Genomic DNA, 26,644 nt, shown 5'->3' with positions numbered 1-26,644 from the left:
GGCTTCGCTCCCATGATCAGTTGCCGATAAAGGCTTCGCCCCTCCGCGCCCCCATGATAAAATGCCGTCTAGGGCTTCGCCCCCATGATCAGTTGCCTTTTAGGGCTTCGCCCCACCGCGTCCCCATGATTAAATGCCGTCTAGGGCTTCGCCCCCCTTAGTTGTTGCCTATTAGGGCTTCGCCCCTCCGCACCCCCATGATTAAATGCCTTCAAGGGCTTCGCTCCCATGATCAGTTGCCGATAAAGGCTTCGCCCCTCCGCGCCCCCATGATAAAATGCCGTCTAGGGCTTCGCCCCCATGATCAGTTGCCTTTTAGGGCTTCGCCCCACCGCGTCCCCATGATTAAATGCCGTTTAGGGCTTCGCCCCCCCTAGTTAATGCCTTTTAGGGCTCCGCCCCTCCGCAACCCCATGATTAATTGCCGTCTAGGGCTTCGCCCCCCTTAGTAAATGCCTATTAGGGCTTCGCCCCTCCGCGCCCCCATGATTTAATGCCGTCTAGGGCTTCGCCCCCCTTAGTTAATGCCTTTTAGGGCTTCGCCCCTCCACGTCCCCATGGTTAATTGCCGTCTAGGGCTTCGCCCCCATGATCAGTTGCCGATAAGGGCTTCGCCCCTCTACGTCCCCATGGTTAATTGCCGTCTAGGGCTTCGCCCCCCTTAACTAATGCCTTTTGGGGCTTCGCCCCTCCATGTCCCCATGGTTAAATGCCGTCTAGGGCTTCGCCACCATGATCAGTTGCCTTTTAGAGCTTCGCCCCTCCGCGTCCCCATGATTAAATGCCGTTTAGGGCTTCGCCCCCCTTAGTTAATGCCTTTTAGGGCTTCGCCCCTCCGCGCCCCCATGATTAACTGCCGTTTAGGGCTTCGCCCCCCTTAACTAATGCCTTTTGGGGCTTCGCCCCCATGATCAGTTGCCGATAAGGGCTTCGCCCCTCCACGTCCCCATGGTTAAATGCCGTCTAGGGCTTCGCCACCATGATCAGTTGCCTTTTAGAGCTTCGCCCCTCCGCGTCCCCATGATTAAATGCCGTTTAGGGCTTCGCCCCCCTTAGTTAATGCCTTTTAGGGCTTCGCCCCTCCGCGCCCCCATGATTAACTGCCGTTTAGGGCTTCGCCCCCCTTAACTAATGCCTTTTGGGGCTTCGCCCCCATGATCAGTTGCCGATAAGGGCTTCGCCCCTCCACGTCCCCATGGTTAATTGCCGTCTAGGGCTTCGCCCCCCTTAACTAATGCCTTTTGGGGCTTCGCCCCTCCACGTCCGCTTAAATAAACCGCTTAAACATGACTAAGCTAATAGTAAACATTTAATTAAAAAAAAAAAAAAAATTTAAAAAATTTTAAAAATTTTAAAAAAAAATTAAAAAAAAAAAAAAAAAAATCAAAAATTTTTTTTTACAAAAATCAAAAAAAAAATTTTGCCTTCTAGGGCTTCGCCCTCGGCGCCCCCATGAGCAATTGCCGTTTAGGGCTTCGCCCCCATGATCAGTTGCCTTTTAGGGCTTCGCCCCTCCGCGCCCCAATTTCAATTCCTTTTCGAAACCACCCGTTGAAATCAACGGGCCCAACACTAGTGTATAATAATTGCAATGGATAGATGTTAGATACACTTACATATATAGACGTTTTATAAGCTTCTATTTGTCAGAATTGTCAATATTTTTATATGTAAAGCGGGCTCTTCACTCGCATCGTGTGCGGCCGCTAACACCGTGTGTGTGAGTCGAATGTGCGTGTGTGCGTTTCGCGCGTTATGGCGTTCCACGTAGACGCGCGGAGCCGGCAGTGTTCTGTTGAACGAATCGTTATTCAACAGAACGCTGCGACGGCTCCACGCGTCTATAATAATACTCTTTGAGCATAATCAAACTCGCCCGCATTCAGTCAGAAATTATCATAACGCCTTTTTATCTAAATATATATAGCCTTCTTATCTAAATCTTTTTTTACTACAGTTGTATGTTGATGCACTTCGATAGGAGGGACAAATCTCCAGTAATATAACAATGCATACCAAAATACATAATCTTTATTAAATACATATTATGTTTATTAATTTTATTTTCAAATACATAGATTTAAAATGAGTGAATTTTTTCTCCATTTATTTTTAATATAGGCATAATTGTTTGTTGCACGTTATAGCATACAGAGTCACAGCAGCAGCAGCAGCCACATCGTCGTCCATTCTCGTTGAGCACGCAAACTAAACTCGCGCCGTAAACCGGAAACTCTGTGTGTGAGTCGAAATGTGAGTGTGTGTTTGCGTTTCGCGCTGCATGGCGTTCCCCGTTTTTGGCGGGGAACTTCGAAACTACAACACTTCCAGTGGCGAAGCTAACATTGTGCATAATGATACAAAGCATACGGCCCATTATCGATATGAAACAATTTCACCGTACACCACTGCTATACACTAAGTAGGCGTGTCAATAACAAATCAGGCGTGTAGCCCTCGAGTAGAAACATCGATTGCAGAAACGAGATCTTACTTTAAAGTTTAGATGAAGCCACTTTGGTGTTTGATCGTATATATCAGAATTTTAGTAAATTACGAAATTCATAAAGAAATAAAATCAGAAGCGAACAAACTGGCCAGGAAGTGGGGAGAAATTTGTGCATCAGGGCCCGAAATTTCTAGCTACGCCACTGGCGCGAACCGAGTAAAAAGAGGTTAGTAAAAAGATGTCACCACACTCGCTGATTCGTGGCGCGATTTCGCGCCGTGTTCGCACGCGAGTGAAGAGCCCGCTTAATATTTACAATATTTTTATAAATATGCTATTATCTACATATGTATATAATATATGTTTTTCTATTTATTACTTGTGAATACTGTAAATATATTTATAAATAGATTGTACGGACGCCAGGGGTGCTCAATCGAGATCCCCCTGAAGTCGGTTTGTGAGATAGCTCGTGGTAAGCGTGAGCGGGGCTGGTTTCCTCAAGGTGCCTTCCTTCGTCGTCGGTGGTCTGGTCTCTGCTGATGTCGGCTCGGCTCGATGTATATCTCTCTCTCGTACAGTGTACGTAAGTGAGTGTGATGCGGGACAAGGGCGGGAAATTGTAAACCAATGAAAACAGGTCGTAAATCTGATCACAATGATTATATTTTCACGTTGAATGTACATAGAGCAAACAGGGGGAAAGAGGGGGGGGGGGAGTCAACAAAGAAGCCACGCGTGATTTTGAGGTTAGCCACGCGTAGCTGAGTTGTCTGCCTTCTTGACGAAGACAGACCAGGCAGATAGATCAATACGCGGTAAAAATATTCGATTACCTATTCGCGTCCCGGAAATGACTTCTAAATCTAAAAACTTCGTATACATTCCGCGAACTAACAATCTGGTACCGTTACATAACCCCATTTTCGCATTCATGTTACGCAACAGCATGACTATGGAACCTATTTTTAATTTTAGTTCATGAGGCAGTAAACCAGCCACCGTTATCGGAAAATTTAAATTATCGCGTGGGTCATCGGTTACTATAGAATCTGCACTAAGGTATTTTTTTTTCCTCGTCGGCCATGCGATTTAATATGACTTAAGGTCATTGGGCGCAATCAGACCCGGTCGCGGACATGAATGAAAATGATATGAAATGAAAGAGCATAAATTCACTTAACATTATATATGGTTATTTTATTTAGAATCCATGGGAGAACAAAGTTTGAACCAAAAATATATTTATTCAAAAAATGGAATACTACTATTAAATATAAGTTGTCGTTCTGTTAAATAGCTACTAAAGCAGCCATACTCAGATTTTTTTTTCTTCCGGGTTTGTTTTGGTTTCTTCTCCACGGGTAGCTACCCTTCGACGCTTACAAAACTTTAGTAAGTAAAGGGTTTTGGCGAGTTGATGTACGTCCCGCGTGATCAAATCGGCAGGTATACGTTCGCTCCCTCTCTCTCACACGCAGGTATAGGGTCGCGTCTCGCTCGTTGCAATATTTTTTCGCTCGTTTTTCAATATTCCCACAACCCACAAGAAAGCGACCCTTACCATGATAAACTAGAGACATTTATCTATATATCCTCACAATTTCATTTCTGTCCGCTGTGGGTTTTTCTCCCATACTATTTGCCCATTGACCTTTATTATTTACCCAAACACGACGCGGATTTAAAACATATTTTTTCGGTATAAGTAAAAGGTCGCGCCTCGGGATCTAGAGAATTTAATTTAAACCACGCCATTAAAGATGTATCTCGATGTTCTGCGCGCTCTTAAGTTTTGCGTTCCCTCCCTTCGTCGAAAAATACGGATTGTTCGAATGGTAAATGGACAGCTAAATGACATATTGCGTGCGATCGATCGTGCATTTTAAGACACCACATTCCCTCCGATGCGCTGACATATCTGCAATCTAAAAATGTTTAATTTCGTCAATAATTACTTCCGGCCCCTCCTCACCACCCTCAACGACAACGTTTGCGCAATCAAACCCCTTGAACATATATTTAAAAACGTATTTTACTGCACTGATTAAAGTATAAATATCTACATATATATGCATCAAATTAAGTATTTGTTATAGGGCACAAAATATTGATTATTAATATTTGTATTAGGCACGATCGCGCATGTTTACCTACGACGTCGGTAATTTGGAAACCCGTCTGAAGATACATATGCTAGATGGCAAGATGGTAGGGCGCCATATGGGCACCCCAGACAGATTGTTAGTCATTTGATCCGCGAGTCCTTGATATGATCCCACCGGATTAAATTATAATTATTAGCTTCTACTTGGGTGCATGATTCCACCACCCACTGTTGAGTTAATTTACCGGCACACATCACGGAATTGTATTTATCTAAAATTATTGCCGTTTCCGTTATTTTGAATTGTGAAAGTGATATTTTACTACGCGACATATTTTGATTCATTTTATAAAGGTTATTTTTATAAACGACTCATATTTCTGGAGCTATGACTAATAACTGAACTCTCGTCAAAATTATCTATATCGCATTGCCCAACGTTTATAAATATATTTATATAATATTATTTGATAATAATCTCAATACAACCGTTCTTTCACGATTGTCTCTCAGCCTAACCATTTAGTTCTTCTTCTGCCTGTTCCTCTCTACTCGTACTCGCTTTTTCACGTTTTTCTCTCAACCAAACATTTCATTATTTTTCTGTCTCTTACGCTCGTATTTATACTTTCACGTTTACCTTTCAAACGAACATTTGATTCTTCCAGAGTTTCAGTTATGTTCTTATTGACTTTTTAATCTTCGCTCAAGTTGTTCTGGTGTTTCTTTTTGATTTGCCTTCCGTCTATCACGTGCACGTTCTAGTCGTCGTTAGCGAATTTCAGGAGTTTCTCTTATTTTCTTTGTCGCATATCGTTGACTTCGAAGGTTCAGTCAGTTTTCCCGTTATTCTTCTGTTTCGATTCGTCGTCCAGTCACGGTGTGTATTTTTTAATATGTACTATAAAAAAAAAATTCAGATGTGACCAACCCACGACTTCATTTATGTATTTGAGGAATATAAGGTTACAAAACAAAATTCGATAATAAAACTCACACATACCGGCAATGAGAACATTTTCGGACAAAAATTGTTTTTCTGGTTGTCGGACATAAAATCAGTCCCGCGCTACAAACGATTGCAAACCAAGCGGGCGCATACTCATTTCATACTTTTGCCATTTTAAACTTGCCAGAAAGATCCAACCCAATTTTAAGAATTGCCAATCATCAATGTACATCGAAATCTCATCTGCGCAACCCCATGAATATCTCGTCTCTCGTACATGCTGAAATTCAAACAGTTAAAATTCAATCGAAATGAGCATGCAGCCGGGTGGTATGCAATCATTTGCAGCAAACCCAAAATCAATATTATTATTATTATAAATTATTAGTATTATTATTATTATTAGTAATTATTAGTATTATTATTATTATTAGTAATTATTATTATTATTAGTAATTATTAGTATTATTATTATTATTAAAAAAAAAAATTTGACTTTTCCGTAGTTCGGGCGATGGCAGCATTTGTTCGGATTAAGAATTAATTTGTTTTTTTGATATCAAATTACTAGGAGGGTTGCAATCGTGTCAACCAGGGCACCCCATTTTTTTGAGACCCTCACTTCATCAGCCTGTAACTTTTTGAATTTTTAATTTTTTCCTTTGGTTTTTTTTTTATGTATTCTTCAAAAATTAATAAATATTTGGTAAAATAGTGGCTACTAAAAATATTTTTTGGTTTTTTTTATTGCACCTGAAAAAATACCTACAATTCATGCCTCTAGACCAGTGCTACTCAAAATTTTTCAGTTGGCAGACCAGCATATAATTTTCAGTAATTCTCACGGACCGGCATCATATTTTTAAATAGAATGTTATATATGAATATGAGTGAAAATTTGTTCATATAACAAATAAAAATAATATTAAATATAAGTAGTAAAATTTATTTTGTTGAATTCAAAGAAGTACAATATCTATATCATATATGTACTTAGACAAAGATGAAAAATGAAAATGAAAAAAAAAAACTAATGAGAAATGAGCTTGTTTGTTATTAGATAACTAGAGACACGTATTTTGGGCATTTTGCTATTAATGCTTAATTGATGCTAACATTCGGAATAGATGCTAAATTCGTAAAATATGCGAATAGATGCTAAAATAACAAACAAAAGTGAAATTTGCATAAAACTAAGTGACAATTTAGAAGGGTCTTCCTATCCCTTTGCCCATTTATTATGTGAAGAAATTGAGGGGATAAAACAGCTTGCAGTTTACCATAGACGGTGTTTTACATGTCGAAACCAAGCAACTGCTTTTGTCTACTACCGTAAACAAAAGAATGTCTTCTTGAACAGTTGGAGCTGTGTATCCAAAAGGCTGCTCAAAAAAGCGTCTTAAAATTAGACTCGCGCTCAAGACTAAATGAGACAAATATATTCCTCCAAACATTGAGTAAACTATTCAATCCATCTGTGGCAGGTACAAAGTCTAATATAAATGTTAAAGAAACAGTTTTGTTTTTTAGAAACCTGCCATTGTTTAATGTATTGAAAGAGGCTCAATGTTTGGAAGGATATCAGCAATTTTTTAGACAGTTAATAGAGAATATAAAAAGACAATCCACGCTGGATATATTGCTATTATTGATGGCAACAAAAATTAAATATGAAGAGTTTGGTTGTGCAGCTCTAAAATCTATTTGGTGTCCCGTCAATAGTGTGGATGCTGAAAGGTATTTTAGTAAATACAATATATGTAATTGTTACCGATCGTCGCACAAATCTCAAAAAAGAATCTATAGAAATATGCTCCATGTTGAGTTTTAATAAATTTTAATTGGTATTATATTTTTATATTCATATTTTTTGTCTTTGTATTTTTATATTCATGTTTTTTTCATTGTAATTTTAATTCCAAAACATTTTTGAATTTTTCTATTATATTTTAATTGTTGTGTTATATTTAAATTGTATATATGTATATAAATTTTATTAAAACTCATCGAAATGTTTTTTTATTTAAAATTAAACTCTTCATAAAGATAGATGCTAAAATTGAACATTTTTAATGCCCTAAAACGCTAAAATGCAAAATGAAAATGCTAAAATTGACAAAAATAGATGCCCAAAATCCGGGTCTCTATAGATAACTTATCCAGTCGTGGTTTTATCGAAGACAATAATTAATTCCACACGTAATGGATCATGAATATTTACACTATTACGATATTTTGTGTTTATTAAACTAATGGTTGAGAAACTAGTCTCGTAAAGGTAAAAGAGTTTCAGTGCATATTCTTAAATATCTGGGAAGACTTATGCTTTCAATTTGATCTAAAAGGACGCAAGTGAAGTTGTGGTTTCAAAACACTTTTTTAATTCTTCATTTGTAGTCAGATCAATTAGTTTATCTTCCAAATTAATTAATTAATATATACGTTATAATAAGCTATTGTTTTAATTTTTTATTTACTTCTTTGTGCACGGACAGGCTGCCGTCGGTACACGGACCAGTACTGGGCCGCATACCATAGTTTGAGTAGCACTGCTCTAGACTAGAATACCCCCTTAATAATAAGATACCTGATAGATATAATAAATTAATTTTAAGATTTCACACATTTAAACAATAAAAATAAATCTTAAAGTAATCGATTAAAATAAAAATTGTATACATACATATGGGTATTTAAAATAGCAATTCAAGGATGGTCCAGGTGGAAGATATGTAACGGAAGGCCCAGTAGATAGAAGTCGAGAATTGATGGATCCGAGGGCAGTCTAGGTCGAATATAGTACGAAGAAGTGTTGTCTTCATTCAGTTTCCACATTACTCAATTATTCAGAATAAACTACTCTTACATTAATAATAGTGTATTGAAATAATATTATAATCCAAATTTAAAATGACGAGCGCTGTAGTTATGTTCAGCTTGTGTCAACGATGTCGAAAAGGAGGGATGGGGCGTCGACCAATGGTTGAACTGACCCCCTTTTAAAGGGCAACGATATTTTTCGAGGGGTCTTACGATGTCTGCAAGCGTTGTGGTCTCATGGTCCGATCGTACCAGGTTAAATTGGTTGCTCCAACAAATCCGAAGGTTCGCTGTGTTAAGAGACTGGTGCCTGAAAGATACAGTTTAAATAATAATAAAAAAGAAAATGAAAAAAAACATAGGAATTTCGGGAAAGCATTCTCATCTGTTCCAAAAATATGGATAGAAGTGTTTGTCAAGTCTATTATTTATAAATTCTATTATTTGTATTTCTTATTACTTTATCAATATATGTAGTAACAATAGATTAATTTTTGTTTTTATTTGTAGTAGGAAATCCATAGAGAAAAGTATAATTTTATGGTGGGGGGGGGGGTGGTGTTGGATAATTTTATTGATAATTTTAAGGGGGCGATTCTTTCAACATGATTAAGAAACACTGCTCTATATAGACAGTTTCAAACAAAAATACTCAACGTTTATTATATTATATACTAAACTAGGGCTGCCATACGTACTGGTACACCGGAACATGTCCCAGTTTTGAGGTCTATGTCCCAGTCAGAGAGTCATTTGTCCCGGTCGATTTAAAATGTACGCATACTAAAATAAAAAATTCCTATAATATTTTACACTAGTTGTTTTACCCGGCTTCGCTCAGTATTTGTAACATAAACAGTGTAAACATGGCGAATCTAATAGTAAATATTCATTTAATTTTTTATTAAATTTATTTGAATCGAAAAAAATATAATATTCAACCAATTGAATTGTCGTCATAGAAACTTTGTATTGTTTACGAAGTTCCCAACCAATGATGCTTATGTACATGCAAAGTCTCTTTCGAAATTGTATATTAGATACATAATAACTTGATAGGAATTAGCAACGGCATACAAAACTATTAAGCACCATCAGACATTCAATTCGTTAAGACTGTACAACGAAGCTGAATTCCATTATGTATCTCTATTCTAAAATTGCAAGTAAACAATCTATGGCAAGAACGAAAGCAACTGCTATAATTAAAAATATACTGGCACCTCATTCCGTAAATACAAAAAAAAATTATGGAATTTCTACAGATTCCAGCAATTATTAATATATGAAGATGTTTCCAATACTCATCCATTATTTAACGGAAAATGATGGCATACAAGTTAAACTTCTGGAGTTACAAACATTACCAAATAAAAATTTGGATACAATAACGGCATTTTGCATTGAGGTACTAAAAAATTCTAATTTTTTCGAATCTATCGGGGCTGACAATACTGACACGAATTTTTTTTAATGTTGAAATAATGTTCTTAATAAATTACAAGAAACGTTCTCTGCAAATATAAAAGGAGTCGGTTGTCCTGCACACATTATTCACAATACAGCTTCTACTGCCATTGATGAGAGGGGGTAAGCAATGCTTACGGGCCCACGGAGATAGGGGGCCATAAATCGACAAAATAACTGTTTAAATTAAGACACGTTTTGCGGGAATACAGGTAGTGAGAAACTATTTCGGTTTTCTTGAACCTAGGAAAATAATTAATATGTCGGAAAAAGATACTCCAGACCATTGTTTGAATCTCAGAAAAAAATATCCAGAAATTTTCTCAAATCAATTCACACATGTACTTTTATTAATAAAGAAAGATCTTTCTGAAACCATAACCATAAGACAATATTTAGAATTACTTATTACCAAGTACAGTTGTTTGGTGAGTGATTTCTCAGAAGTATATACCACATTCAAATTATTTTAGAGGACACAAAAAAATAAACGGAGAGATTAAGTAGTAAATTTAAGCAAGCCAGACATGCAACAAACTGAAAAAACATAAGGATATTATGACGACACAAGCAGAAGCATTTGAAAAAGATGTCGAGAATTTTTTCAACGTTGGAATCAATTATTTGGCAAAGTGATGTTTTTTCATGTATGCTTCTCCGTATAGTACCCGAATGGGAACATAGTGAAAAAACTATTGCATATTTAAGTGAAAGAGGTATACATATTGTTCACGGATTCAATTTATGAGGAAGTAATGTATCTGAAGTAATTTATCGAAAATATAACGTGTGAAGAATGGAAAACGAAAGATGTGCATGATGAATGGTTATACTATTTCATAAAGACTGAGGAGACAGAAAGAATACTGAAAATGCCAATACTTGTTTGCCATCTCACCGAACAAAGCGCATGTTGAACGTGTGCTCTCATTAATTAAAGCTCAATGGACAGATGAGCGCAATTTGCTTTCTATTGATACAGTGAAAAGCATAATTCAATGTGATTTAAATTATAAAATGTCATGCATTGAATTCTATGTAATTATATAAAAGGTATATACTATATTATACACATACACATACATCTCCGAGCCATAAAGCGTTGCCAATTAGAACAAATTGGGTTCGCGTAAAACTTTTAACCATCGTCAATAACCGAGTGCGCACACGAACTGCCACGGCGGCCATTTTCCAGTTGGAAGGGCAAGTTTATAACTACCTATATATGTACAGATATACATATTACGTATATAATTTATTACAGATGGGTACAATAAATAGAATATAATAAATAAATAAATAAAAAAACCACGATATGACAGTTGCGTACTTTGTGTATTTGCTATTTGTTATTAAAACACCGGCCGGTTCGGTGGAGCGAGCGCGGACGTGAAGATCGTTTCAAACCGTTGCGGTCGTTGCGGCTGCAGCAAATAACACCGCTAAACACGGCCTTATTTCTATGATATTGAAAAAGGTAAAAGCCGAGATTAAGGTCGCTCGCTGTTGTCACTGGTTGTTGTGTGTTAGTGTGAGTGTAAATAAAAAGACGAGCAATTCAAAAAAGTGGTTGGTAAACGTCTTTTGGTAAATATCAGTAAATGTCTTTTAAATTTTAATAATGTGTACTGAATATGATTGTTTCAAATTCTAAATATTGTATAGGTATGTATAATAATTGTGCACTGTTGACCAGGCCGTTTTCTTCTGCACTGGCAATACTTTTTATTTACACTCGCGCTCACAGTCATGCGACACCGCGCGACAGAGTTGCCTTTTGTATCAACTTGTCGTGTCGCGTCGCAGCAGTGTACGGTCGCATAGAGTGGTCAGGCCTTAATGAAAAAAATAATATACATCATACAACGTATTTAAAAGCCATTGAGATCAAACTTGTTCTACAGAAAATTATAGACCACATAAATTATTTATTTAATTCCAGTTCTATTCATTACTAAATATAAACTATGAAGAAGAATTCCTGGCCAATTACAAAGATCGATATACAATTTTTAGAATAATTTTAACAAAACGTCGTAGAGCCTTCTATGGATACATTTTGACAATTTTTTTGATAAAATCACATTTTCAGAGCATTATTTTTATATAAAGGCAGTACATACATAATTTCCATGCATAACAGCAGTACACGTTTACAGCACTTCATATTTCCGGCTCGAATACAGCAGAATATGCTTAACATCAGAATAGGCTTCCGACACGTTCCGACGAGTTTTGGCAGAGTGCAAGGCAAAATCGGCTTACTTATACATAACAGAGAATGACGATATGGCGCAATTTGTCTTGCGCAGTGGCCACAATATGACGTTTCCGAAAATATTCATTTGCGCACGTGTAACTACTCGTCAGCACATGTTTGATATATTATGGAGGATGAACGAATGAGACGACTGGCATGTTAATGCACGTGTTTATTATATGACAGCTGAAGACAGAGTGAGTAGCAGCTCTCCGAACCCAGCCGGGTTGGTCCCCACTCGCAGGAAGGCAACCAAACTCGACCATGTCGTATAAGCGAGCCGCCACAATATTATTTTAAAACAATGATTCTTACTACTTGCATATTGCAGGATAAATTGCCAGCAGTCACTATTATCAGATTCGAAATCATTTTAAAACTATCTATCAGTAAGGTTACCACCTAAAATAAATAGGATAGGTTTCATCCGGAGACGACAGCAAAATAAATCCTAACCAAATGTTATGTATGTACATTAATTTTGAACAAATTTCATGTTTAATTTGAGATGTTGACTGTGCTTAACATTCAAATTATATAAAACACCCATGTCATCGAATGTGGATTGTATGTTTAGTTCTAGGACTATAAAATGGAACGAAACCAAAATGAACTGCTATTTTTGTAAGATTGGAAACGAAAACGAAACAAGATTTGTTGTTTAAAAGTGAAAATGAATTCAATAATTTCAGTTTTATGGAAATAACCGTAATAATGAGTTTCAAGTATGACAGTTCAATAAAATATTGAACTATCAGGTAAAAACGGATACGATACTACTATAAAGTATGAATAGAATTTGCTGGCTACTGCTGTTTTTCGTACGTTACGGATAAGTTACGGATAACATTAATAGGCCCATACAGAATGTATCAAAGAATACTTTTCGTACGACCGAATACCTGCTGAAGTCGGTTCGTGCCGATTAGGTATGAACAGACCTTAAGCGGCTCGGTGATTACATCTCAAATGTGAATCGCTACCAGGATAACCACCGTTACGAAAATCGCTCGTGCGGAACTCCTGTCGCCCGAAAATTTTCGTACAAAAAACTGCCCAAATATTTCTCAAAACTGCCCGGATATCGTAAAAAAAAAAGATTTGCTGAGCAATATTCGGGCAGTTTTCTGAACGCCAATTTTCCTATGTGACGAATTTCTGTGTGACAGGAGATCCGTGCGAGCGATTTTCGTAGCGGCGGTTATCTTTGTAGCGATTCACATTTGGGATGTTACAAGAGATGGGCAAAAATGGGAATTTTGAACTAACGGGAAAAAAACTGGGAATAAACCGGGAACTTGTATATATTGTTGGAACAATAGATAATTGACAGTTTGATGCATATATTGCTTTAGAAAATGCTCTATCAAGTTTATGACATTCAGAACCAGTAGTATTGTCAAAATATAATTCTATTCGCCTACGTCTTATGCTAGGTAAACGTGCAGTAAACACGAAGATTCATAAGTAGTGGGCTGATCTATTGCATCTACATAAGTCAATAATATCGCTATCCATTAAAAGTGATGTCTCAATCACGTGATTTTTTCTCTATTTTCTTGATATTAAGCGCACGTAGATATATGATTTATCATTTTTGTAGCATTTGGAAAGCTATATTTCGTTTCACAATATCTACATACAGTTGCAAACTTCTTACATGTTCCGGATTCTTGTTGAATTCTTTTAAAGTGATTCCAAACTGTTGATTTTTGTCGTTCCATTTTCTAGAGGGATGAAAATATGAATAAATAATAGAATTATATTTTTGAACGAATGAAACCAAATAATATTGAAAATAATTTATTACCTTGGATGAAAACTCTTTATATCCAAGATTCCAAATTCCGAGGCCGTCGTAGTTGCCACTTGCAAACCGCGTATTTCGAACAAGCGATAATAATTAATAGGCTTATGGGGGATGAACGAATGAGACGACTGGCATGTTGATGCACGTGTTTTATTTATGACAGCTGAAGGCAGAGTGAGTAGCCGCTCTCCGAACCAAGCCGAGTTGGTCCCCACTCGCAGGAAGGTAACCAAACTCGACCATGTCGTATAGCGAGCCACCACAGGCTATTTACGTAAAGCATCCGACTGAAACACAAACTGGAAATTTACAGAACTGCCACTACACGAAAACGTTTAGATTCATTCAAGTGTTGCATTTGTCAATGGCTACGTCCACACTACTGATATCTACACCCGATATTCTCGAATTTTCCATACCCAGTTCCCATATTGCAACGGTAAACGGACTACTAGTCATATGTAAACCAGTCACAGGACAACCGGTCGCTCTAGATCGGTCACACGTGATCACCCGTCACACTAAAACTGGTCACACCCTAAAACTGGTCACGAGAAAACTGGTCACACCCTAAAATCGGTCACGAGAAAATTGATTGACCGATTTTAGGGTGTGACCAGTTTTCTCGTGACCAGTTTTAGTGTGACGGGTGATCACGTGTGACCGATCTAGAGCGACCGGTTGTCCTGTGACCGGTTCACATTTGACTAGTTATCACCGAACCATTGCAACCTGTGGTTGCTATTTAGGAACTGGTTGTAGGCATATAGTACAACTGAAATGATCTCATCAGGTCACTGCGACACATATCTAGGAAAGTCATTAACGCATGGCACACGCTCGCCTCGTCAAAAGGTCGACACGTGTTTCTATACACGTGTCTTGGAAACAAAGGAAGAACTCACTGAACCCATAAAAACGAACTACGTCCAGGCGTATGAACCCATAAAACTCTCGTCCTGAGAACACGTGCCCTGGAGAACAAAGAGATCTTTTGGACACGCCACGCTTAGAACTTCCATATATAAACCAACGCAGCAACCTCCACCGGCAGAGTGAGCCTCTGGAGTTCAAACAGATCACTTCTCCGAAGAAACCTCTTCGTACATACAATAACCATTGTACCAATTGAACGAAAATAAATATCCTCTTTCAAACTCAACTGAATTTCCATAGGCCGGGAAACGGTCGAAACCTTTCACTCGACCACCTGTTCTATAACTGGTGACCCCCTCACCTGTCTTACACTGATGACCGCCGACTACTAAATTGGCGATCTTACATGGTTATAGAAAAATTCGCAAATATCAGGTGTAGATATCGGTAGTGTGGACGTAGCCAATGGCATTGGCGCCGTCCACACGCACGATATCTACTACCGATATTTCCATAACCAGTTCCTAAAAAGCAACCATCGGTAGTAGATATTGTGTGTGTGGACGGCACCATTGACTCAATACAAGTATATATATAAAAATGTGTCGATTTGTAAATCTGATTGATATACATTTTTTTCAATATTCCCGCCCGCACATCTCTAGATGATACCCGTGAACACCCGAATAAACGAATGGTTGTGGAGTGGAGTGGAGTGGTCGTGCGTCACCGTGAGTGGTCACCGTGGCCGGTTGTCTCCCTGTCGTTGTCGAGTTGCAGTGATGGCGGCCGCGTGACGTCACACGCGCAACAGACATGGAGGGTCGTCCGCCGCCCCTCTCGCCTCACCTCAACCTCGGCCTCAGCCTCAACCTCAACCACAACCACAACCACAACCACATCCACAACCACAACCACACTCACATCGCGAACCCCAACCCCAACCCCGGCCTGGCGAGCAGCCCCTCCGACTCCAACTCCAACTCCTCGGCCCCCGCCAACGCCAACGCCATGAGCGCCCCCGCCGCCGCCCCCGCCCCCGCCACCACGCCCACCACGGCCGTCTCCTCCGAACAACTCCTCGCTCCTCAGGTCAGTACGAATACGACTACGAGTACCGAGTACCGAGTGCGAGTCATTCTCACACCAAACATGCCCATACATACAAACCCTCCTCGTATACGCTCACTCGTTTCAAATACACACACTCCTGCCATCTCGATTTCGTTTTGAATATATTCATCAATCGTATCTTTCAACACCACTACGTTTAAATATTTTTAATCTGTCACTGAGTTTTCTCGTCAGGCTTGAGCGTAAAATGCTCAATATTTGTGTTATTGTTTTCGAGTCGTGTGATTAGAAAATTGCGACACCATTACGCGGATATTATTATTCGTATACCCTCGTACATATGTACACCGCGTACTCTCGATTATTCGGGCTACAGATCCGCAAATGTCAAATAAAAACAACCATAAATGTCAAATATGTATGTACGTATCATTTATGAGAATATTTTCTGTGACGACATTCTATTATGAATACAGTTGTCCTAATGAGTGTTATGCTATTGTATTCAACTCCCAATTTGTAATGTGTGTCACTTTCTATATATGCGAAAATTTTCCCCCACGACTGAATGAGTGTTGCCGGTTTTACTTTGGACCGAGATTGAGTAGCGTATACAGCAACCACTATCGCTATTTCTGTTGATTTAAAATGAATATAACATTGTTTCATTCATGACAGTTTTCTTAAATCTGTGGTTTATTTGCAACATATTTTTAGTTCATTAAAAAAATATATATACATACGATATGTGTATTATGATTCTGTAAATTTATAATTATATTTTCCAAATTAGAATTGTAAGCGATAAATATTTATATACTGTCATGGAATAGACGTATATACATATGTATGCCGTTTGTTTTTCTTTGACGCTTGAATAATGGATATTGTATAAATTTACTTTTTTTTCTTGTCCAAGGGAATAGGATATGTATAATATAAATGGATGACCCAAAATATGTCCAGATCCTATACATAAATACATATGTACATACTATAGTAACCAAAATTACCATCATTTCTATTCACCAGTAAATTCTTGGTTAAATCAGTTCAAGGGCTATTTTTATATATCTGCAGATATAGATTTACAACATAAATAATGTCTTTTAGGTATACTTGTTCAGTTACAGCTATATTTTATTATTATTAATCCAATATTAAGTTATAAAAAAATTGTAAATAAATTCAGACAGCAGGAAGTAAACTTTTGTCTTATAAAAAATCCCAAATACATGGTTTTCTTTGCGTTAACGTTCAAATGAGTATCGAAAACAGTATTACAGCTGCTATATACATATGTATGGACATAGATGTTTGTCATCAAATGAATTTTGTTTTTAATACTATTTATATTCATCGAATATATACTAAAATATATAAAAGACTCGCCACTAATAGTTAAAATTTTAAAACATTTAAAAATGGAAGTTTTAAATCGTGTTTTCCTTATTTTTTTAGTTTCCAATGACATTACTATATGATCGTATTCGCAATAAAAAAGAGCAGACAGCTAGTGCTCCAGCCGAGAGAGAATCTCACAAAGCTGAAAGAGAAGCTTGCCTTGCTTACTTTGCAGGATGGAACGAAGCTGACCAGGTACAATTTAACTATCAAATTATTTATTCGTCGTTAATAGAATAATGTTTTTTTTTTTTATTTTTAATATATTATTGTTTCAGGTGGAATTTGTAGAACAATTACTGTCACGTATGTGTCACTATCAACATGGTCACATTAATGCCTATCTTAAGCCCATGCTTCAGCGTGATTTTATCACGTTATTACCAGGTTTATTTTTATTTTTTATTATTATTATTTAGTGCTTTTAATTTTCAAATAATGTGTATTATACATTTGTTTATTTGAATAGTAAAAGGACTGGAACACATAGCTGAAAATATTCTCTCTTATCTTGATGCACGCTGGTTGTGCGCAGCTGAATTGGTATGTCGTGAATGGCAACGTGTAATTTCTGAAGGAATGCTTTGGAAAAAGCTCGTTGAGCGAAAGGTTCGCACAGACTCCCTGTGGAGAGGTCTTGCCGAAAGACGCGGCTGGTAATTTTTAGCATTAACTGATCGCTTCTTCAACTTTCTTATAGCGTTAATGACAAATATTAGAATATATATTGGAAATATTTTAATTTACAATGATGTCAATTTAATTTCAGGATACAATACCTATTTAAACCAAAGCCAGGATTTGTCCACCCTGGTCACTCGTTCTATAGAGCACTTTTTCCTAAAATAATTCAAGATATAGATTCCATAGAAAATAATTGGCGGATGGGTAGGCATAATCTTCAGGTAATTAATTTTCCGTCATTTCTAAATGCAAATGAGTTTTGTACCATTCATTTTCATTTTCTTGTATTTTCAGAGAATAAATTGTCGTAGTGAAAATTCTAAAGGTGTATACTGTTTGCAATATGATGATCATAAAATTGTATCAGGACTCCGCGATAATACAATTAAAATATGGGACAGAAATTCTTTACAATGTATTAAGGTTAAATACTTGACTGCTTCCACTCTGTTTTTGTTTTGTAAGTTTTGGTCTTGTTTTATGTTAATTTTGTATTTTCCAGGTATTAACTGGTCACACTGGATCTGTACTGTGTTTGCAGTATGATGAACGTGTAATCATTAGTGGATCGAGTGACGCAACAGTCAAAGTGTGGGATGCCACCAATGGTGAGATGGTTAATACGCTAATTCATCACTGTGAGGCTGTTTTACATCTTCGTTTTACCAATGGACTTATGGTCACTTGCAGCAAGGTTGTCCAAATTTTCATTGTTTTTACAAGCTTTTTATACACAAAACATATATTTTATGGTGGTTAATATTTTTACAGGATCGATCCATTGCTGTTTGGGATATGACTTCACAGACTGAAATTACACTAAGAAGAGTATTAGTTGGTCACCGAGCAGCTGTGAATGTTGTTGATTTTGACGAAAAATATATAGTTAGTGCATCTGGAGATCGTACTATAAAGGTTTATAGATTTATAAATATTTTGATAGTGACAAATCTCCCCATCATTTTTCTAAATTCCATTTGGCATCCAAAATTCATCATCAATTACGTTTGTTTAATTTAACGCAAAATATTATGCATTCATTTATTTGCACATTAGTATGGTTTGATGATTAGATGTAGTTGACAGAAAAATCATTATTAAACAAATCAATAGACAAAATCCTAACATAAAAACATGTTGAATGCAACCTATTTTTTTTACTTCATCTTTTTTTATACGAAGTATCAATAAATAAAATTTTGTGATAGCGAGAAAGTTCAACCTCGAGATTTTATCCCCGATAACGTTTTCTTGCTTATTAAAAAATGTGTGTGTTTGTCAGTACATAAATATGTACATGTCAGTATTTTGGAAATAATTTGAACCCTGTTCCATCACACTGAAACTTTTTTTTTGTTAATAAAATGGTTGTCGTAACCTTGTAATTTTTTCACATTTCCTTCTACTATTTTTTACTTTATTTTTATTGCATATAGGTGTGGAATACAAGTTCCTGTGAATTCGTTCGAACGCTAAATGGACACAAGCGTGGAATCGCATGCCTTCAATATAGAGACAGACTTGTTGTCAGTGGCTCAAGTGATAATACAATAAGACTTTGGGACATTGAATTTGGAACATGTTTAAGGTTAGAAAATTTATAAATACATTTCACCATTTAAAAAATAATCATTTTTAATTTTAAAAAATCTATTACAGAATACTCGAAGGTCATGAAGAGTTGGTTCGGTGTATTAGGTTTGATGCTAAACGAATTGTGAGTGGTGCCTATGACGGAAAGATCAAAGTTTGGGATCTTCCTGCTGCGCTAGATCCGAGAGCTCCTGCCACACAGTTATGCTTACGTACTTTAGTTGTAAGTATCTTCAATTGTTCATACACAACATAATTATGATCTGCTAAGATTGCGCTAATGAGATGAGATAATCAAAATTATGATTTATGTTTTAATATTGTTGATACATTATCTACGAACCTAATAACAGGTATGTAGTTCCTAATTTTTTTCTCGATATTTCTAAAATATATGTATATTAAATATGTCGTTGTGACTAACTGTGGCGGTATGGCAGTGCATATTCACACAAATTCATATTTCCTTTATAAATAACACGATAAAATAATTTTATCAGATGTACAGATTATATACAGAATGTTTCATAATTACATACACATTTATTTACAGATCGTGTATACCGTTCGCAACACCTTCAATTTTACAGTTTATGTTGTTTTTAAAAAAAATACCAAATACCAAACCCCTAAGCGTCTTTTGTAATTCGGTAAAATTATTTGCAAATCTAAATTAAAGGCAAGATAAGGATTTTAAGAAAAAGTGCAAAATTAGGTCATTTTATTCTATAATATTTCAAATAATTGTAACTTAAAAAATATTATAACTTAGTTTTTTCTATGAATTAAAATACAAAATAAATATAATAAAGGTTATAAAACAATACAAAACTAATATTTTGTTTAACTGCCTTTCGCTAATCATGCGACTAGCATGGGCAATACCAGAATTCACACAATGGAGTCAGGTATGTCCCTAAAACCTCATCTTTTCAATGATTTTTTTAAGTCATCATTTGTCTGGGGGTATGTTTTATTTGCATCCTTGCTTTTATTATGGCCCTTAAATTTTTAAAGTAAAGCTATCCCGCCTTCAACGCATCACGCCGCGAGTGTGACAATAATCGCGCGGCGTCTACTTCGCACTACGAAAAAGGGAACGGGAATTGCACGCGATACCGTGGCATTGCAACGCATGCCGGGTTCAGATAGTAACTGAAAAAAATATTTGTAATGTTGCCCTTTTTAATAAAAAAATTTAAATAGAAAGTTCTGTTGAGAAATTCCAAAAAAACGAATTATTTTAGTTTGTTGCGAACGAGGTGGCCAGCACTGTACATACAGTGAGGATAAATATTCTAAAAAATTTAATTATACAGGAGGTAGGTTCATAGTTCTAAGCCCTATAAGCAAACGCTTAATTTAAACAACATAATTTTAAAAGATGTTTCATTTTCCGAAAGAATATATTTTCAAACAAGACCATACGCCTGCCGTCTGTGTATCACTGCCATACAAAAACTACTAAAAATGGCCTGTATGTCACTGCCACCTTATGAAAACTGTACCAAAATTTACTCAATCGTGGAGTTTGCTCGGTATTTTTCAAGCAAATTACTGCCAATCAGCTGCCAAAATCTTAATATTCTTCTACTTTTCATAGGAACATACTGGGCGAGTCTTCCGGTTGCAGTTTGATGAATTCCAAATCGTCTCATCTTCACACGATGACACCATTCTTGTTTGGGACTTTCTGAACTGTGCACCTGGTGATGACAAATCAGGTCCTGCAGCAATGTCCGTAGCGACAACTTCACATCCAACCCAACAACCAACACCGGACAATGTAGGTGAGCTTTCAGTATAAAGTAGGAGATATTGTTTTATGTAAAACATTAGACTGGCAATTTATATTTCTGTTACACATAGTAAATTAATCTGCTAGGTTCGACTATCTTGAAAGCTACTAAGAAAAAATCGCTGATAAAGATTATTTCACACGCCTACTACAAAATGAAAACTTAATAACAACCAGGATCATATACTAGATCCAATTTTAGAATGAATGTGTATACTCTTCATAATTTTAAAATAAAATGAATTCAAATCAGGGCTCGAAATAGACGGGAGCGCTGCTCCCTTTCGTGAAAATCCAAAATTTCCATACCCTTTCATAAGTTTTGAAAAAACTATTCTAGTTTTGCCAATATTGATTGGCTATGTAAAAGGCAAAAATTACATTTAAGTTTATGATTTTTATAATTTATGACTCGTGAATCACAATTGCTGACTGCAAGTAAAACGCCGTACATTTCAATTCTGCCAAAGTCGTATGTGTAAAAATTAAAATCATTATATTATTATGTTTTCAACAAATTCGGTGCACTAATGTTACTTGAAAAATAAGTTTCCAAACTCATTTCAATTCGAGGGTTTCAATTCAATTCCATGTATTCTAAATTACTAAGGAACCAAAAAATGTCCGGTCTTGCATGTCAAATAAATCAGTAATGATTAATTTAAGAAATCCTGACTCATCATAGACAAAGATACTCTTATTCGAACATTGGCCCATTGAGTTCATATTCTACTCAAGGCTTTCTCAAACGTCCAAAAAAAATTTTCACCTGATGGTTTTTTTTTTTAATAGAACATATTTAATAACAATAATAATATTTTATTTATGGTATTCTTATCTTAAAAATATATTAAACTCACGTTTTACATACTGTAATATAATGTTTTAATATTACAAGTCATCTATTACGCCCCCCTTTAAATTTAGATTAAGCCCACAAAATTATTTTTTTCCCTTTGCCCCAGGTGACAAATTTGTAATCCCGGCTGTTATGTATAAAATATATTTTAATACAATAAAATAAATCGAAATCATGGTTTGAAAATTATTGAAAATTCGTGAAAAATTCCATTTCGATTTCAGATTCAAATCATTAGATAATACAAATAATCACAGATATTAATATAATGAAATATTCTTTTATAAATATTATTAATTACTACTTCCAGTTTACTAATTCTAGCCAAAACCTTATCAAATCTAAGGGCCTCAGCACACTGGCTGGACCGTCCGTTGCGGATCTCCCGTTGCATACGCCAGTACGTCCGTTTTCATACAAAGGAGCGATAGCCGCCACACTAGCGGACTTGCGAACCGTCCGTTTAGTGTGGCGGCTATCGCTCATTTGTATGAAAACAGACGTCCTGGCGTACGCAACTGGAGATCCTCAACAGACAGTCCAGTCAGTGTGCTAAGGCCCTATGTTAGTACATAAAGAATACAAATATAAATTTTCAGCGTGATACATTGTGGGCAAAAAAAATTTGACTTTTCTAAGAAGAGAAAATCCCATACTGATCAATATACTAAAATACACATATACACAATGTTATGTACATGTTAATATTTCAACAGATGGTTTCAGAAAAAGAATTGATACAAAATAAAGTGATATGTATACAAATAATAACAAACAACAACAATCGTAATTGTAACTGAAATAGGAATCCGGAACTGAACTGGAATCGAAATCGATATAATAACTCTTGATAATTGTAAAATTTGTTTTTGTGAAATCTCTATACTTGTCGATGCGCTCACTCATATATACATTCTGTTCGTTTTTTTATACATACACATACATATATTATGATATTATTTTATGAAACAAAATTGAATGAGAAATCAGGCGAATCTAATTGCGTCTTTACCGTTGTGTTTAATTATGTGACAGATGATACATTATTTTATCATAAGTGATATGATAATAATTTCATTTATTTATTTTATTTCATTTTGTTGCAGGATTCGAGTGAGTGAAATTGTGAAATCCTCGCCTAATAGTATTATTGAACTTAATGACTGATTACCAGATTCTCCAAATTAACTGACTTAGTGGTGTGGTCTACAAAGTGATATATTGATACTGAGGGGAAAATAAACTATAATAAATTTACATGAACTTGTCATCTCGCATTTTCGCTGATTGTTTCATTATTATTTTTTCATTTAGCATTGTTACATTCGTTGTTCATGAAAAATTTTCACTTGATAAAATAAATACGGGTGTGATACCAAATCAAATTTATATGTAACTAAAATATATAAAATTATCATCTTATTTAATGTATGTACTATTATATTCTAATTCAAAAGTCTGAGATGACAAGCTTTGTGTTAATAATACAAATGCGTAAAATGAAATAATAATATAAATACCTCCATATGTAAGAAACCATGACTACAAGTGTTTTTAAATTTTTTATTACGAAAATTTAAAGTACGTAGTTTATTTTGTTGTTGTGAAAGGAAAATTCTTGTTGATGACTTTTTTTTTATAAATTAGCGCAATATACGACTTTTGACACAACAATACTTTGAATGGAACCGAATTTTAGACTTGTTAATTGAGAGCGACAAACACTTCTCCGTTACATATGTATGATATGTCATTGCGTCAAACGCCTGAATTTTTTCAAGCTGATTTGTGTTTTTCAGTAAAAATGTAAATTTTTTTCAATTCAAATATAATCGTAAATGATGTATAAACGATTTTGGTTTGTCGCTATTAGTGGCATGTGTCTGTTGTATAGATCTCAATTGTTTGTTGTTTGTTTTTTTTTCACATCTTTGTTTAACTTATATACATATTGTATATTTCACATGTTAATTCAAATGTATGTAATTTAGATACTAATGAAGGATTATCTAAGGCTTTGGGTACCTATGTTTAACAGCTTTTGCACAAATTGCTTGCATTACTTCACGTACCGATGCAGTTGTCCATATTTTCATAAAAAATTATCTTAGCTCAGTGCATGTTGGTAAAAATGTATGCTTGCTTGTACATAACCATAAACACAGCCCCTACATAGAACAAGATATCAATGATGTTTCCACATTACATACTACTAGTGTTTTGCCCATTTCTATATCAGGTTATTTTTGGAAAGGAATCGATAATCGATTTAAAATTACCATTGATATTTATTATTTCAGACCTTATTTATTTCAATGTCCAAATAAATTTGAATTCGCATTTGCAATTCATTAGCGAGTAAATGCGCAACGTGTCAATTTAATTTGAATCATTACTTGCATTAGGCCATTATTTTGGCGTTTCATATTTAAACGTAGTTTTGTCTAATGGAACCAAGCGATGCATGTCGTCACAGTTCTGAATCATACATGCAAATTGACAAATGTTTTACAGTAAATAAATATGTATACATTATTTACTTAGGTAGGGTCTATATAATTGTACATTTGGAAATTGTGCAGTTCTGATTTGCTACGGTTCATGAAAATTATTCCTTGAAACGGCGTTAAATATAGAAACACAATTTATAATACCACTTGAGGCAAGTACATTCATTAATTTAAAGATCTGTTATTATTAATATAATTAATATTAGATTGTTGCACTGAGCTCTCAACTACAAAATTAATTAGAAATGCCATAATAAATAACAAATCATTCTGTTTGTTAAATTAAATGTGAAAAGTGTTATAACTACGTTTTTAACATCAAAGTGTTACTATTTTCCTTACTTTTAATGGCCTCCGACCTTAAAAGGCCGAGATCATATTACCAAATAGGATTTTGGTGTATTCCTTTTTATATTGACCACGAGACAGCGTTTCCCTGACTTTGTTGGTTGTGGCCTTTCGACAAATAATGTTAGTGGAGCACTAACTCGCATTTAATTATTGTTTATTTACAATTTAAGCTCTGAACGCATTAGCGACTTTCTAATCCGCAATCAAAAAATTCTATTAATAGAACTCATAGTTTTAAATTATTACTTTACTTAGTTAAAATTACACGAATTAAAGAACTAATTCACACATACAGACATACATACAGGCGTGTAAATATGTTTCGATTGCCCCTTTTCTTTCCCTCCCTCTTTTTTGTTACATTATTCATACATATACGAAGTATCAATGGATGAAATTTATTTAAATAATACACCAGTTTGTTCGGGGCCTTAATTTTTTAGTATATAGACGGGGAAATGTAACGCTACCGTGCTTACATCATGTGTTGTTTGATGTCAACTTTCCTTTCAAATTTACGTGGGAAACTGACAACAATAATTTATATTGCAGCTGAGATATATTGTAGTTTTCTAATCGAGCCTTGAATTACAATCAATGATTTTAATAATTTATTGTATCGCATAGATTCTAATACAACATGTACTGTGAAAATCGATTTAGGCGAAATCGTTTGGAATCATATTTTGGTCCTGACGAAATGCTTTTGTAATTAACTTTAACACGAAAAAATATTTCAGTCCCTACGTTTTCGTTACAAATGATTTCCACTGTATCAAAAATTTTAAATCTTTTATTACTCCGTTTTTATTAAATTGGGTACGAACGGAGAGGCATATTGTATTTTTAAATATTGTAAAGACCCAAAGTCATGTTCGGGACTGAACGTTTCTTTAAATTGTACGTGAAATTATTTATAGACTATGGTCTTATTGCTCGCGCGATTGAGACTTATATTCGTCAATATAAAATAATTCCGAGATCTGACATTCATTAATTATTTGGCAATATCATCTGTATATATGGGATACTTCACACATACATACATGTATACACGTATTACACACTCTCATGCACAAGTTTACCAAAAGTCGCGTATTATAGAACCCATAAGTGTCCTTTGCAGTAAGTTCATACGATGCTGATATTAATTTTATTAAAATGGACTTGAAATTTTAAAAAAATCGGAAAGAGTTATGGCTTTTTCTTATTGTTCCTGTAGTGCACGACTTTTAGTACTCTGCATTATTGTAAATTAAAAGTCTGTTAATTTTATTTGTAATTAATAAATTTTTTATGTAATGTACGCAAGAAATATTAAATATATTATATGAAATATTTTATTTATTTCATGCCCCTTCTGTTTCATTTCATGAAATAAAAGTTATATTCTATATACATACGTATATATTATATTCCCATCATCAAATTGACAAGAATATAATATGTGCATGCTTTGGCTTACCATATGTCTCAGTTTGACTGGGATTGTTCAGGTTTCGAGGTGTGATGCGGGCGGCTCTACTGGTTGTCATTTTGTCCCAGCTATTTGGTAATAATTAAAAAGTGCTGAATATACATACATACATACATATGACTTCCAGCTATTGGCAGAATGCCTGGAATCTTTGAA

General features: G+C 35.4%; 1 protein-coding gene across 2 annotated transcripts; it reads left to right on the top strand.

The window, feature by feature from the left end:
- Positions 1-15,498: 15,498 nt before the first annotated feature.
- slmb (beta-transducin repeat containing E3 ubiquitin protein ligase slmb) lies at positions 15,499-26,344 on the top strand. 2 transcript variants are annotated; one of them, XM_077428392.1, is made up of 12 exons: positions 15,499-15,830; positions 17,274-17,411; positions 17,495-17,603; positions 17,686-17,872; positions 17,986-18,121; positions 18,195-18,323; positions 18,403-18,594; positions 18,672-18,815; positions 19,337-19,488; positions 19,560-19,716; positions 21,097-21,279; positions 23,257-26,344. In XM_077428392.1, exons 1-12 carry the CDS (start codon positions 15,555-15,557, stop codon positions 23,269-23,271), a joined length of 1,818 nt encoding a protein of 605 aa, XP_077284518.1. In that variant the 5' UTR covers positions 15,499-15,554; the 3' UTR covers positions 23,272-26,344. The 2 variants fall into 2 exon arrangements, with proteins under 2 accessions (XP_077284518.1, XP_077284517.1); XM_077428391.1 differs by having other exon boundaries at positions 21,097-21,283.
- Positions 26,345-26,644: the final 300 nt, after the last annotated feature.

Source organism: Arctopsyche grandis, chromosome 3, assembly GCF_051622035.1.
Source record: "Arctopsyche grandis isolate Sample6627 chromosome 3, ASM5162203v2, whole genome shotgun sequence".
NCBI classification, from domain to species: Eukaryota; Metazoa; Arthropoda; class Insecta; order Trichoptera; family Hydropsychidae; genus Arctopsyche; species Arctopsyche grandis.
The sequence above is the reverse complement of the archived record's forward strand: the minus strand, read 5'-3'. Positions and strand labels throughout refer to the sequence as shown.